The 13,813-nt window shown below is 34.7% G+C and overlaps 2 protein-coding genes across 2 annotated transcripts; both read left to right on the top strand.

Annotated features, from left to right (window-relative positions):
• The first annotated feature begins 1 nt into the window (after position 1).
• Positions 2–4,008, top strand: LOC110723503. Its single transcript, XM_021902861.1, has 4 exons — positions 2–162; positions 263–546; positions 2,235–2,470; positions 3,369–4,008. Exons 2-4 carry the CDS (start codon positions 298–300, stop codon positions 3,559–3,561), a joined length of 678 nt encoding a protein of 225 aa, XP_021758553.1. The 5' UTR covers positions 2–162; positions 263–297; the 3' UTR covers positions 3,562–4,008.
• A 1,042-nt stretch (positions 4,009–5,050) lies between these two features.
• On the top strand, positions 5,051–10,568 carry LOC110723494 (histone H3.v1-like). Its single transcript, XM_021902852.1, has 10 exons — positions 5,051–5,508; positions 6,348–6,406; positions 6,533–6,771; positions 6,914–7,031; positions 7,930–8,001; positions 8,090–8,213; positions 8,318–8,856; positions 8,977–9,176; positions 9,574–9,663; positions 9,969–10,568. The coding sequence occupies exons 2-10, from the start codon at positions 6,386–6,388 to the stop codon at positions 10,081–10,083; spliced, it is 1,518 nt and encodes a 505-aa protein (XP_021758544.1). The 5' UTR covers positions 5,051–5,508; positions 6,348–6,385; the 3' UTR covers positions 10,084–10,568.
• The last annotated feature ends 3,245 nt before the right edge of the window (positions 10,569–13,813 follow it).

The following is a 13,813-nucleotide window of genomic DNA, read 5'->3' as shown; positions in this document are numbered from 1 at the left end:
CGGATACCCATAATAAGGATAACAAATGATAAGAAAACCAGGATAAGATGTGATGTCCGATTGAAGAGAGATTACACTACACTTACACAAACTCAACAAAAAAACCCAGAAACTTGTTTTAGTAAAACTACAACTCAAAACCCCAATCAATTTTCATCAAAGGTATGCTTTCTTCCTTCTACCAACCAAATTCCCAATTGTTTTTCAGTTCAATTTTCATGTAATCAATTAAAAAATTTGATTAAAATTGTGGGAATTTCAGGTTTTGGTTTATGCAAGTGAGTTAGATCAGCAACAATGGTAGTTCTAGCAAGCAACTGTGTAACAATGAATTCAGCAGCAATAATGGGTGGTACCCTTGTTCATACCCACCAATCTTACAATAAACCCTTGTTCCTTTTGCCAAGCAGTAGAACCAACTCTTCACAATCTATTTCTCTGTCATCCTTATCCATTGGTGCTAGCATTGCTCCTTCCTCCTCCCTCAGAACTCCTGCTGTTGCCGTCGCCGCCGATACCACCCAGCCTAGCTCTTCTTCTGATCAGGTATAATTTTGCCACCCTCCAATTTTGTGTTGTTGGGTTTATTTAGTTATAAGAGGAATTTTCATTGACTATTTTAGATTATTATGATTGTTGAGTACTTTGTTTGAATTGCTGATTAAAATCCTGATTATTATAATAAGTGGTTGAAATCTTGTAAGAAGCTTAATTTTAAACAAATGTGGTTGTAGTCTTGTAATAAGAAGCTCAATTTTGCTTCTCTTTATATTTGAAGAATGCCTGTTATTTTTTTGTTTGTTTCAATGAATGTTGAGTTTTAATGAATAAATATTGTTGAAATCCATTATAGCCTACTCGTGAATATCTCACATTGGAGTAAGAGGAGAGATGATTTCACTTTATAAGGTAGTGGAGTTACTACTACAGTAATACTATCACCAATTGGTTTTAGTATGGAACCTCCTTTGGCCTTGGTTGTGGACCTAACTCTCCTCCTCCTTGGGTTGTCTAGGCTCATTTCATATTCTCTAAAAAATTTAACAAATATTTGGGTAAACTCCAAGTTGATAACAATGATTGTATTTGCATTTCTCTGCTCTAAAATATAAAGTTGATAGTTACATGGTTTCGAAAATCATACAATTTGTGCTATACACTACTATACCGTCTATATGTGAATATATGGTCCTAGTTGGCAAATGTACTATTGCATATTTTGATATGCTTGGAGTGTATGTTAAGTTGATTGACTTGACATCCGAATTAACAAACAATAGTTTTGATCATTAACTTATGTAGTAGCTCATTTGTGGAAAGATCTCTTGATCAACTAAAAAAGGCCTTATAGGGCGGTTATTATTTTTGAAAGGGTATTCTCATGTACCTAAAATAGAAATTGAAAAATTGGAGGGATGTTTTGTTAGGTGTATGAGATTATGAGAGGGTGATTCGTCTCAATTATTTTGGCAGGTGTTCATGGGAAATTGGAGATATAGCAGTTCTTTAGCTGAAACATAGGTAAATAACTTTGTTAGGAGGAAATAACTTGCCTATCCAACCCTAGGACCTACGCATGTTAGTGGACTTTGTGCGAAGTTCGTACTTTCTTCAAGTAAACAATTTTGTGTACTTTCTTCCACCAACTAAACAAATTTGTGTACTTCCTGCCATCAACTGAACAATTTTGCTTATTCCGTAATTTATACCATCAATTAAACAAATTTGTGTATTTTTTATCATCAACTACACCAATTTGTGCACTTTCCGAAAAGGTTTGATTACTAAAGATGTAATAAATCCCCCTTAAATGAATCAACGAAACAGTGAAACTTTTAAGGATCAAGTTATAGTTGCTGTTGTGGTATTCTAACACGGGCCATTGTTCCCCTTAAGCACTTTAAGTATTTGAGTTATGCTTCTCAAAGCCGGTTACTATTTTGAGATTAGATTTGTGCACATTGAGCAGAGAGTGAAAGGTTTTACTTTGCAGTTGAGCTGCTTCCTTTCTCTATAATGTTCAGGATGATCATTTGAAGCATCATTATTCGCATGATAAGTAGTAATAATTGTTGCATGTTTCTGCGTTGTATGTATTCTGTACCTTGGTACTATTTTGTGCGGAGTTGGAGATTTGGATTCTTTTCAGGTTAAGACATGTTTTCAAGCATTTTTGGTGATGATTAACTACATTAGCTTGCCTGATCCAATCACAATTCTCTCTTACGATTCAGGATCAAACAACTAAGAAGTATTATTTTGTGGTTGCAAATGCAAAATTCATGCTTGACGAAGAGGAACATTTCAGAGAGCTTATGGATGAAAGGCTTCGCATGTTCGGAGAGCGCAACATAGAGCAGGATTTTTGGCTTGTAATTGAACCAAAGTTCCTGGAGAAATTCCCTAACATCACCAAGAGATTGAAGAGACCTGCTGTGGCTTTGGTTTCAACAAATGGCCCATGGATCACGTAAGGAGCACTTCAATGATGTTTATTCTTTCTTTACTCCTTATCAGTCAAAATCATAATCTGTTAAGTGGTTTAATTTTTCAAGTTTGGGTATTGCTTTGTGCCCTGGTATGCGTGATTTAATGTGATGTTTAATATATAGGTAATGCAATGAACTTCGTATTTAACAGCAGTAGCATTAACCTTTTGAATAGAATAGTGTCTAGAGCTCATGTAGTTCTTTTGGATGCTTGGAAAATTAGCATGACATGTATGTGAGACATATCATTGGAGTAATTCTTATTGTAATAAGGATTGATTTAGATAGGTTTATGTATGATTTTTCTTGTGTGCGGGAATACTTTTTATTTTAGGAAGATACTCGTATACGTACAAATAATTCTTGTATGCTTAGCCTATAGGAAGAACAAGGTTGTGGACAATGAGAGAAATTTAGATGCATGTGGCTGAGGAAGTGAATTACATATAGTAATCTAATACATAGTATTGTTATTTGAAGCCTTTTAAAATTACTGTGTATTTTCTTTTCCTCTTGGAATGCCAAAAATCCGCAAGCTCCTCCAAGATAGCTTTTCGGATTTATTGCATTGATGAGGTTATGTTAAACGACTTGCAATCTTTATACCCTGTGTTGATGTTGGAAAGATTTACGAGTAATTTTGAACATTCTGCTGTACGATGGTTCAGAGTACCATCTACTTTCCCATTTGCAGTTAAGAGTTATAAATCGAACTTCCTTGGCTGTTGAACCCAACCATTATCTGCCAGCCCTAGTCTTTGACAGTAATGCTTGAAATGCTAGCAATTCCAAATTATACTTGTGTATGCTTTACTTCTTAGTTTGTACTATCTTTTCAGAACTCAGTCTCATTTGAGTAAACACAATATGTCTTGGCAGATACATGAAACTGAGATTGGATCGCGTTTTAGCAGAAAGCTATGAAGCTGACAGCTTAGAAGAAGCATTGGCCTCAAATCCCACTAAAGTGGAGTTTGAGAAGCCAGAGAAGTGGGTCGCCCCATATACAAAGTATGAATATGGCTGGTGGGAAACCTTCTTGCCTCCTGGATCCCAAAAGTCCCAGGCTTGAAGTTGTGATGTGAAATAATTACTGAGAGTATTGCTTAGAAGAATCATATAAGTGATTTATCGCATAAATGGTTGAGATTTGTTTGGTACCTAGCCCTTTGTGGGTAGAACTAAAGACCTGTTTCTCATTCTACTGAAAAAATGGGGACAGATTTTGAAGAAGCTCGTGCATTGCAGTGACAGGTTTGGTAATATAATAGAGAAGAATGTGATATTTGTGTTTGTGGTGGTATGCGGCTAGTCATTTAAGTATTGTGTGCTGTTGTTAATTGATACATAGTAGATTGTAGGCAGCGAAATCTTTAGCAATGTATCAGATGTTTGTTTTCCTTCATTTCTTGTATGCAGAAGATGAAGATTTTCGAATATTAGGTAAATTGTAATTCATATTATGGAGTATAAGTTATTACTTATTAGCATATATCAGTGACTCCATTTTCCCTCCTTCCACTTTCAAGTTTTCCTGTCACTTTCATGGGAGTGTGAGCAAATAGCTAGTTGGTGATACATTTTGCTCAGTTTGTCAAAACTAGCGGTACTGGAATATGTGGAAAATATACAATCAGAATTTTTAATTTCTATAATATTCGTAATAGAGCAAGGTTTTTAACTCATACATTAGCTTTTTATGGGACTTTAAATCTATGCTTTCGTATTGAAAGTGGAAAGATATTCTCCACTTAATATGTTTCTTTGCCTTTATCAGAGTAGATTAATATACTAGTAGATTCTTAGGTCATCATGTCTTTACCTATATCACGCGAATTAGTCAAGGTAATGATGGTGAATCCAATGATGGAAGCAACTTTCCTTATTCTCCGTATTATGTTGATTGATGCAATATGGGGCGGGTATAAGGCGAGTATGGGCGGGTCTAATTTAAATCCATACCCGCCCCATGACCCATGGCGAGTACATATTTTGTACCTATCCCCGCCCCATCACCCGCCAAATCTCCCTCTAACATGACCCACCGCCATCCCTCCTTCTAGTTTTGAACCTAAATGTGGCAAAATTATCATTACCTCATTTAGCTTTTACTAGCTTAACCCATCATATATTTGGTGATTATTTGGCTTAATAAAAAACTAAGATTTAAAAAAAACATTAAAATTTCTAGTACAAGGATTAATTGTTACAAATAAAATATACAGTATTATAGATGTATCTGCGATGACATACTAAAGTCATCTCATACATCTCAATTCATTCTCAGCCTCAATCAATTATACCCTAAAATAGCCACAAAATTTTCCAAATTAATCTAAAAAATTTCAAAATAACCAAAATACTCCGGAACACTCGAGAACATACTAAACAAATTCCTATAATCTCTCCACTTCCATCTCCAAAAAAAGAAGCTTCGAGAAAATTGCGTATAATACCAAGTCAAACCAACCAACAAATAAAATCCACCCACATGTACTAAATAAAGCCATCTTCAATATCAACCACACAAAATAATAAAATTAAAAATAAAATAAAATCACATGAAACCACAATATTAATTGTGGTGAGATTTCTCGTATAATCTGTAATACCACGATGATTAAAAAATTAAAAGCGTAACCGTAATTCATACCAGAAGAAGATTCACAATTCACGAACAACGAACAATAACAATGGGAAATACTAGAATTTGGCAAATTATTAAAAAGGCTAACTCAATAATATTAATTAAATTAATTTTATTATTAATATTATTATTATTAAGGAAAATAAAAATAAAAGAAAAGTGGAAAATAACGGAGGTGATAAATTATAACCCAAGATCAGCCGTTCGATCCCTACCTCATTACAACCGACTACCTCTCTTTGTTGTATAAACCCTTTTTCAGTCTTCTCGTTATTATTCCAAGCTTCCTTTCTTTCAATCTAAGAGAGAGGATTTAGGTCGTTTTTCTTTCGATTTGGCGATTTTTTTGTTATTCTCTGCGTTTTCTTTAAGGTATGGTTTCCGATCTGTGTTTGATTTGATTTTTTTGGGGTTTTTTTTGGTGTATTTGATTGATTTTTTGATTGGGATTGATTGATTTCAATGGTGATTTTGTGGGTTTTTATTTAAAGTTTGGATTCTTTGAAATTTTTGGGATTTTTTGGGTTTTTTTTGTTAAGTTTTGATTTTGATGAAATTGATTTTTATTGAGTAAATTGATTGAGTAAATCTTTTTTTAATCAGTTTTGTTATTTGATCCTGATTCATTGATTGAATCAAGTTGAAATTTGTAATTATATTGAAATCAAATGGATTTGTGTTTCTTAGGGTTTCGATTTCTTCAATGTGGGTATTTAGTTCTTTGCTTTTGATTTTTTTGGTGTATCGTTGTTTGATTTTTTATTGGAATTCATGGTGTATTTTGTGATTTGAGAGGTGAATTTGTGATTTAAAATAAAAAAAAATTGATTAATTGATTTTTTTTTTTTTTGAAATCAAATGGATTAATTGATATTTGTTTTTTTTTTTTTAAATTTTTTTTGCTTTTGATGATATTGATTGTTATCGATTAAATTCGTCCTGAAAATCTGTTTTTAATCAGTTTTGATTTTTAATATTTTCAATTAAATTAAATTGAAATCTGTAAAAAAAAATTCTATTGAAATCGCCTGAAGTAGGTGATTTTTTTTTTTTAAAAAAAATTAGGTTTCTGATTTGTTCAGTCTAATTAGGTATTTAAAGCAAAGATTGAGAAGTTATATGATGATATGCTGTGATTATTATCATATTTTTTTTTATTTTGGAGCTTGATTGTGATCTTGCTAATGTTACAATGAATGTGATTTTTCCAGAATTATCTGCTGTCATAAAAAGTCGTTAGAGGCTGACGATGATGCAGCAGCGATATCGAGTGAGTCTCTATTGAATTCTGATTACACTACAGATTAGTACTGTAATTGATTGTATGGACTTGTATGCTGAATGTTTGATTGCTAATTAATTGTTGATTGTAATTGTGTTTTTAATTGTGAAATAGATGGGGGAAGATTTGGATGAATACGAGGATGATTTTGTAGAACGAGATGATTATGAAGATGCTGAAGAGGATGGATATGAGGATGAGGAAGAAGAAGAGGAGGAAGAGGAAAAACCATTGTCAGCAGAGGCAATTAAATACCTGGAACTTCGAGAAAAATTGAAAGCAAAACACAGGTCCAATTTGAGGAGGGAGAATGGCAAGAATGGTGTCAGTGTTAACAGCTCGAAGTTGATGAAGTATGCATTGCTGTGAATCTTTTATTTTGCGTTGTGCATTGTATTGGTTGTGATGCGATTCACTTGTGAATTGTGATGATTTTTGGTTGGTTTGAATTCGCTGATCTCCTAATTAGATTTCGTTCTTTTGTTTTAATTGCAGTTTTGGATCCTTTTTTGGTCCTTCTAAGCCAGTGATTGCTGATAGAGTTATCCAAGAAAGAAAATCCTTGTTGGAGACTCGGCATTTGACACCTAAAGTATCTACTTCTCAAAATGATGTATGTGTATTTTGTCAACGTAAGTTGCTGCTATATTATGTTTCTGTATAGTGTGTGCATGAGCGTCACTAGATGACCTTGGATGATCAACTTGCATCATGAAGCTGAACCTTTTAATGTTAAACTTTGGTCTGGTTATAAACTGATTCATTCTACGAATCTACGGTGGCTTCGTATGTCCAACAAGCCCTTGTACATGGCACAGGACATGACCTGGGACACCTCCTGGGCATAGTATGATAATAGTATCTACTTTCTATTAATTGTGGGAAATTAAGGAATTAATAAGGTAGAGGAATTAATCAATATATAATACTATCAAATGGCTAGTATAATGGTTTCATACTTCCATCCTGGCATCCTCTTTGAACCCTCTTCTGCCATTAATATTTAATAATCTATATTACCCGTACATTTTATCAACTTATTTTTCTAGTTCCATCTTGTGATGCGTCTAGTTGATTGTTCTGAATATTCATTCTCTTTGAATTCAATGCACTACTCTGCTATAACTTTTCTTCTTGATTCTATATACTCTAAAATTTGTTGGAATAGTCAGCTAGGATAAGGGCTCTGGAATGCCTGTTGACAGGTGTGTCCTGTACTTGGCATGAATGTACCCCATATGTCCATCTTAACCTCGGTTGAGGTTGCTTGTTGCCTGTTCCCAGAGTTTCTGGTTTTCAACCTTCGGGGTTTGATTGGTGCATTAGTGTTTTTGATATCATTATTAATGTGACAATTTATTTAATTGAATTCAGAGTTTTAGGTGTCGTTCTTAGATCAGAACTTTCTTGTGCTTGAGGAATGCTGTTGTTTTGACTTAGAAAATATAAATGTATTTGTCAATGCCCTTCCCAGAATTCTTTATTAATTGATGTTTCTGATTCAAATGCAGGCTAAAAAGGTTAGCACACATTCCACCACAACTTCAAAAAATGGACTGAGCAATACTCCTCTTCCAAGACAGGTTGAGACTCCTTGCTTAATGCATGTTTTAAACTGCTTATAACAGGTTCAATGTTATTTTTGTTGCTGATTCGATTTAAATTGCCCAGGTTAAATCAAAAGCACAGATAATCAAACAAACAAGAGACTATTCTTTTCTATTGTCAGATGATGCAGATATCCCTAAGCCAGCAAATAATTCTGGTCCACAAAAGAGTTTAGCTCCAAAGAATGGTTTGTTCTTTTATATTTGATAGAATAAAGCTTTCTTGTTTGCATAACTTAATCTAATATTTAATGCTATACCATGCTATAATTAACAGCTGTGGGTTTTGCAGGCCTAAAAGATTCCAGGTCAGCTGAAGTTCGGGCACAGAGAAATGAATCTTGTTCATATTCTGGGAAAAAAGGAAATGATGGGTACGAACAACTGAAGCCTTCTTCTGGGACCTCCCAAATCCATGATTCCCGTAGAGCACCGCCTCAGAGGTCAACCTCTGGTAATAGGGCAAGTCTTCCCTGTGATTCCCGTAGGCAGTTAGATTTGAGAAAGCAGAACCAACCAAATCAGAAGGCAGGCAGCAGTAGTGGAAGTGGGTCTAGACCTGCTGTTCAGAAAGTCTTGGCCCCAAGGAAGCCTTTTTCTTCTAGTGACAGGAAATTGCCAAATAGCTCCATGGAGAGAAGGCCATCTGCTGCTCCATTAGTGAATAAGGCTTCTGTTGTTGCAAAGACTAGTACTCTTGATCGGCAAAGGCAGCCTATGGGAAAACCACATTCTTCTGGTGTAAATAATCGTATGAATAATAATAGGGATGTTCAGCGAAGTACTGAGAACAGAATGTTGAAGAAAGATTCTGCTGAAGCTTCAAGACAGGTGCGTGCTTGCCTATTCCATGCTATACTTGTTTGAGTTCAACATGTTGCAAGAACATGAATTTGTAAAATTTCCTTGCAAATTTTTTTATGTATGATAAGCTCTGCTATTAATTTCCAGATGGTGAAGCCGCAGATGAGGCATGGATCTCTTCAGTCTAATGGGGTAAAAGGACACCACATTAACAAGCAAAAACCAGCTGGACAGCTACAAAATTCTTCTGCTGGTCTAAATAAAGACCACAGGATTAAAAAACGAAAGGCTCCAGAGTCGGATGATGAGGAGATGGACTATAGAGCCGTAATTAGGAAGATGTTTAGGTAAAGCTTATCTACCCTTCTTATAAACTGTTTTAGCTCTCATTAAAGTCGTGGTTTTGTTATTAGATTGAATTTTGATTGATATATGCTCCTCTATTATATTTCTTGTGATGCTGTTTTGAGAATGTTTTCTTAAGTACTGTCATTAAACAGGCGATATTTGCTATATCATGCTCCTCTATTATATTTCTTGTGTTTGTTGCCACTTGTTTCCTTTGACTTGTTGAATTGGGGTTGGGGGTCTGCATAGAGTGGTGAGGCACAGAAGTCTGGGATGCTGTTTAGACTTTAGAATGTTACTTCTTCCGAATAATACATGTATTTATAATCACTCATTTAGCTGTTGTATACTTGTGTATTTGTGAGTATGTTGTCTTATCCTGTGATTCTTGTTCAGGCAACCCACAAAATATTATGACGATGACGATGCTGGCAGTGATATGGAAGTCACTGACTTTGACACTATAATGGCCGAGGAAAGAAAGAGGTCAGTTTAGACTATTCTTTACATCATCTTTAATCATATATTTTATTTCTATTTATTTGTAGGGAATTTATTCTAAAGACTGGTTTTGTAATTTGTGACTAATGAAAATTCAGTTTAAGTAACAAGAAGTTAAATTCTGTTTAATAAAAGCACCCTTAATTTGCTTTAGAATCTTCTCTTCATAACAGCGTATTTTACCTGATGGGAATAAGTCTACTGTAATCCGTATCCTCTTTAGTCTGAACTATCATTTTGTCAAATTTTGGTACTAACCATTCTTGTTATCTTATTTATATGAATTGCAGTGCCAGGATAGCTAAACAAGAAGATGATGAAGAACTTATAAAGATTCAGGAAGAAGAAAGACAGGAAATGTTGAGAAAAAAAGCCAGGATGCGCAAAATGCAACAACGCCGATGACCATGAAATTATGCTTTATTTATTCAGTTATCTGGTCATTCGCAGCATTTATTCAGTTATCTGGTCATTCGCAGCTGGATTTACATGCCGTTTATTAATTGTATTGTACTTGGAAAGAATGGCAGTTATTCAAAATCCGAGTTGCTGTGTACGATAGATTGTGATGATGAAGTTCCTCCGTTTTGCCATTGGACTGTAACAATAGATAGTTTTTTTGTTTTCCTTTCAGATTTAGGTGCATTGGTTGGGGTGATTTTGGAGGAGAGGTGATTGATCACATGTATATTCAATAAATAGATCCCTTTAGTTTCTTGGTCCTTCGCTTGGATAGGAAAAAAACTTCCTTTCTGCTTGGGACTTCCTTTTTTTTTTTTTTTTTTTTTTTTTTACAAAATTGCTTAGGGATTTCATGTCAAGACCTTGCATATAAACTCAGAATTTTAATCAATGAGATATCAAAAGACAATGTAATGGTTTTTATTTTACTTTTGGAGTTTTTTGAATTGCACGGTTACCATTAAGGCAAATTGATGTGTTAAAAATTTTACTCTTTCTTGATAGTTGTCCTGTGCTTATGGTACCCGAACTCAACACCCTGATGTGTTGTAAACTGTTGAAATTGTACATGGAGATGTATCTATCTTTAATGGAGTTTAGGAAGGTTTTTGCTTATATAAAGACCATTATATCCTTATAATTTTTTTAACTTTATTCATTGTACTTCCTTAATTGCCCTTTAATTTTACACTTTTTTTGTACTTTTCTTCATTTTTTATCATTCAGTTTTTTTTATTATTGTACTTTTTACTTTTATTATTGTACTTCATCCACTTTTTCCTCTTATTTCTTAAACTAGATTAAACCCCGTGCAAACTTACATTATGGTCCATGATATTGGCATGGATGCATGGTCGTACATTCATCATCAAAAGAAATACCTTTAAGAAGATCAAGGTACAAGCATGGGTTGTACCATGGTACAGGATACACATAAGTAGTTAGTTTTATGTATACACAAAATTTAAGTTGTTAGATTCTATAAAATTGGTAGAAATTGGTTGGATTTGTTAGGCTGTAGTAGTGTTTACAATGGCAGCGAAAAGCTATCAACAAGTTGATTGAAAAAGCCATACTCGAGGCAGAGGAAAAAGGGATCAATATAGTGAGCTTAGGACTTTTGAATCAGGCAAGTTTACTAATGATTCTTTTTCTTCTGTTATATAAAATCAATGCGTATATAGCTAAGTACTTATCTTATGATCACTGTTATTTCAGGGAGACCATTTCAATAGAAACGGCAGCACAAGTAGAACTGGTCACAATACGTCAGCATGAATCGTTGATTCGCCAGTTGATGTATATCCTACAACCTACTGATGTACCATATACTGAATGGAATTTATACTACTTTTAAGTAATTTGCTATTTCAAATTCTTGATATTTTGCTATTTTAAGTAATTTGCACCTTTTGTTGAACTATATACTACATTGTCATATGAAAATATTACAGTACTATAAGCATGCATGTGACAAGGCAGTTTTACTTAATTAAATTAATCTTCAATAAGGAGATGAAAACTTAAGGGAAATTTGAAAAACTATAGAAACGAATGAGTAGTCATAATATTTACAAGTTCAAAAGTACTTTTAGAAAAAACATATTTGGTTAACCAATAAGATTAGAATTGAACTTACTATACTGGTTAGTATTGTGTTGTAATTTTGAGCTTTTAGTTGTATTTGAAAATAACTTGAGGGGTTGGGAAAAGGGTTATCGAAGGGGTCACTCGATCAAGGATTACTTGAGGGGTTCAGACAGGGGTTACTCAAGGGGTTTACTTGGTCAAGGGTTATTCGAGCAACTCGGTCAATGGTTACTCAATCATGGGTTATTTCAGGAGTTTGATCAGGGGTTACTTAAGGGTTTAGTCAAGGGTTACTCAATCAGGGGTTACTAGAGAGCAAGGGAAGGGATTATTCGGTTAAGGGTTACTGGAGGGGTTCAGTCATGGATTACTCGAGGGGTTACTAGGTCAGGGGTTACTTAAGGGGTATCTCGATAAGGACTAACTCAAGTAACCCCAAACCAAATAACTTGAGTAAACTCAACAACTCGAGTAACCCCTAACCGAGAAACTTGAGTAGCCCCGACAACTCGAGTAATCCCATATTGAGAAACTCAAGTAACCCCTGATGCACGGTACAACAAGTTGCATACTAAAATTTGTGATGTAAAATATAAAGTATATTTAATATGATATATTTATTTGTTCGTAGGTAAGAGAAGTAATAAAAAAAAAAAAAGTGTAAACGGGGTTGGTAAAAGAGAAATAATTAAATAGTTGTGGACTCTTAATAAAGAAAGTAGTGTTGCAATTATTATGAAATGGATTGTACGTGGCAGGGTTACTTGAGTTATTTTGTTACGGGTTATCCGAGCTATTCAGTTAGGGGTTACTCGAGTTACTCAGTCAGGGGTTACTTGAGGAGTTGGGACAAGGGTTACTTAAGGGGTTCGTTCGGTCAAGGGTTACTTGAGGGGATACTCCATCAAGGATTACTTGAGAGGTTCATACGTGGGTTACTCATGGGGTTCACTTGGTTAAGGGTTACTTGAGAGGTTACTCGGTCAGAGGTTACTCGAGTTACTCAGTCAAAGGTTGCTCGAGCAATTGATCAATGGTTATTCAGTCATGTGTTATTTCAGGAGTTTGGTCAGGGAGGGGTTACTTGAGGGTTTAATCAAGGGTTACTTAATCGGGGAGTGGTTACTCGATTAAGGGTTACTCGACGGGTTCAGTCATGGATTACTCGAGGGGTTACTAGGTCAGGGGTTACTTAAGGGGTCACTCGATTAGGACAAACTCATGTAACCCTTGACCAAATAACTTGAGTAACCCCAGCAACATGAGTAACCCCTGACCGAGAAACTCGAGTAACTCCGACAACTTGGAGTAATCCCATACCGAGAAACTCGAGTACCTCTTGCTACACGGTACAACATGCTACATACAAAAATTTGTGATTTTATAATATAAAGTATAGTTAGTGGGAAATATTTATTAGTTTGTTGGAATAAGAAATAATAATAAAAAAAATGTGTAAATGGTTTGGTCAAATAGAAATAATAAAATAGTTGTGGGCTCTTACCAAAAAAAAGTAGTGTTGAAATTATTATGAAATAGACTGTATGTGGCAGGGGTTACCCGAGTTATTTTGTTAGGGGTTACCCGAGTTATTCAGTTAGGGGTTACTCGAGTTACTCGGTTAGGGGTTACTTGAGACTTTGGGACAAGGGTTATTCGAGAGGTTCAGTTGGTCAAGGGTTACTTAAAGGGTTACTCAATTAAGGATTACTTGAGAGGTTCAGATAGGGGTTACTCAAGGGGTTCACTTGGTAAAGGAAAACTTGAGAGGTTACTCGGTCAAAGGTTACTTGTGTTACTCAGTCAAGAGTTACTCGAGTAACTTGGTAAGTGGTTACTCGAGTAACATTCTATACACCATGCTTACATAGAAAAAGCAGTAATTATACTTCCTTTTTACTCGCTCTAATTTATTTACAAGTATCATCCAAATGCTAAAGTAATACACTAAGGTATATACCTTCTCATACAACAAAATATATATCTACTGACAAATTCTTACTCTACATTCAATGAGATTTATAATAATAAGTAAATCAAGTCGAGACATATAAAACATGCAATACTTAAAATTTTGTTACAA

The sequence above is a fragment of the Chenopodium quinoa genome, unplaced genomic scaffold (genome assembly GCF_001683475.1).
Source record: "Chenopodium quinoa cultivar QQ74 unplaced genomic scaffold, ASM168347v1, whole genome shotgun sequence".
Classification (NCBI taxonomy): Eukaryota; Viridiplantae; Streptophyta; class Magnoliopsida; order Caryophyllales; family Amaranthaceae; genus Chenopodium; species Chenopodium quinoa.
This window is presented reverse-complemented; position numbering and strand designations above follow the sequence as displayed.

What these genes read in the sequence shown, in the direction of transcription:
- LOC110723503 (XM_021902861.1), top strand. Translation starts at nt 298, where the DNA reads ATGGTAGTTCTAGCAAGCAACTGTGTAACAATGAATTCAGCAGCAATA. An exon ending in CTAGCTCTTCTTCTGATCAG is followed by an intron (nt 547 to 2,234) that starts GTATAATTTTGC and finishes CTTACGATTCAG; the next exon opens with GATCAAACAACTAAGAAGTA. An exon ending in ACAAATGGCCCATGGATCAC is followed by an intron (nt 2,471 to 3,368) that starts GTAAGGAGCACT and finishes ATGTCTTGGCAG; the next exon opens with ATACATGAAACTGAGATTGG.
- LOC110723494 (XM_021902852.1), top strand. Translation starts at nt 6,386, where the DNA reads ATGATGCAGCAGCGATATCGA. An exon ending in ATACTCCTCTTCCAAGACAG is followed by an intron (nt 8,002 to 8,089) that starts GTTGAGACTCCT and finishes TAAATTGCCCAG; the next exon opens with GTTAAATCAAAAGCACAGAT. An exon ending in GAGTTTAGCTCCAAAGAATG is followed by an intron (nt 8,214 to 8,317) that starts GTTTGTTCTTTT and finishes TGGGTTTTGCAG; the next exon opens with GCCTAAAAGATTCCAGGTCA.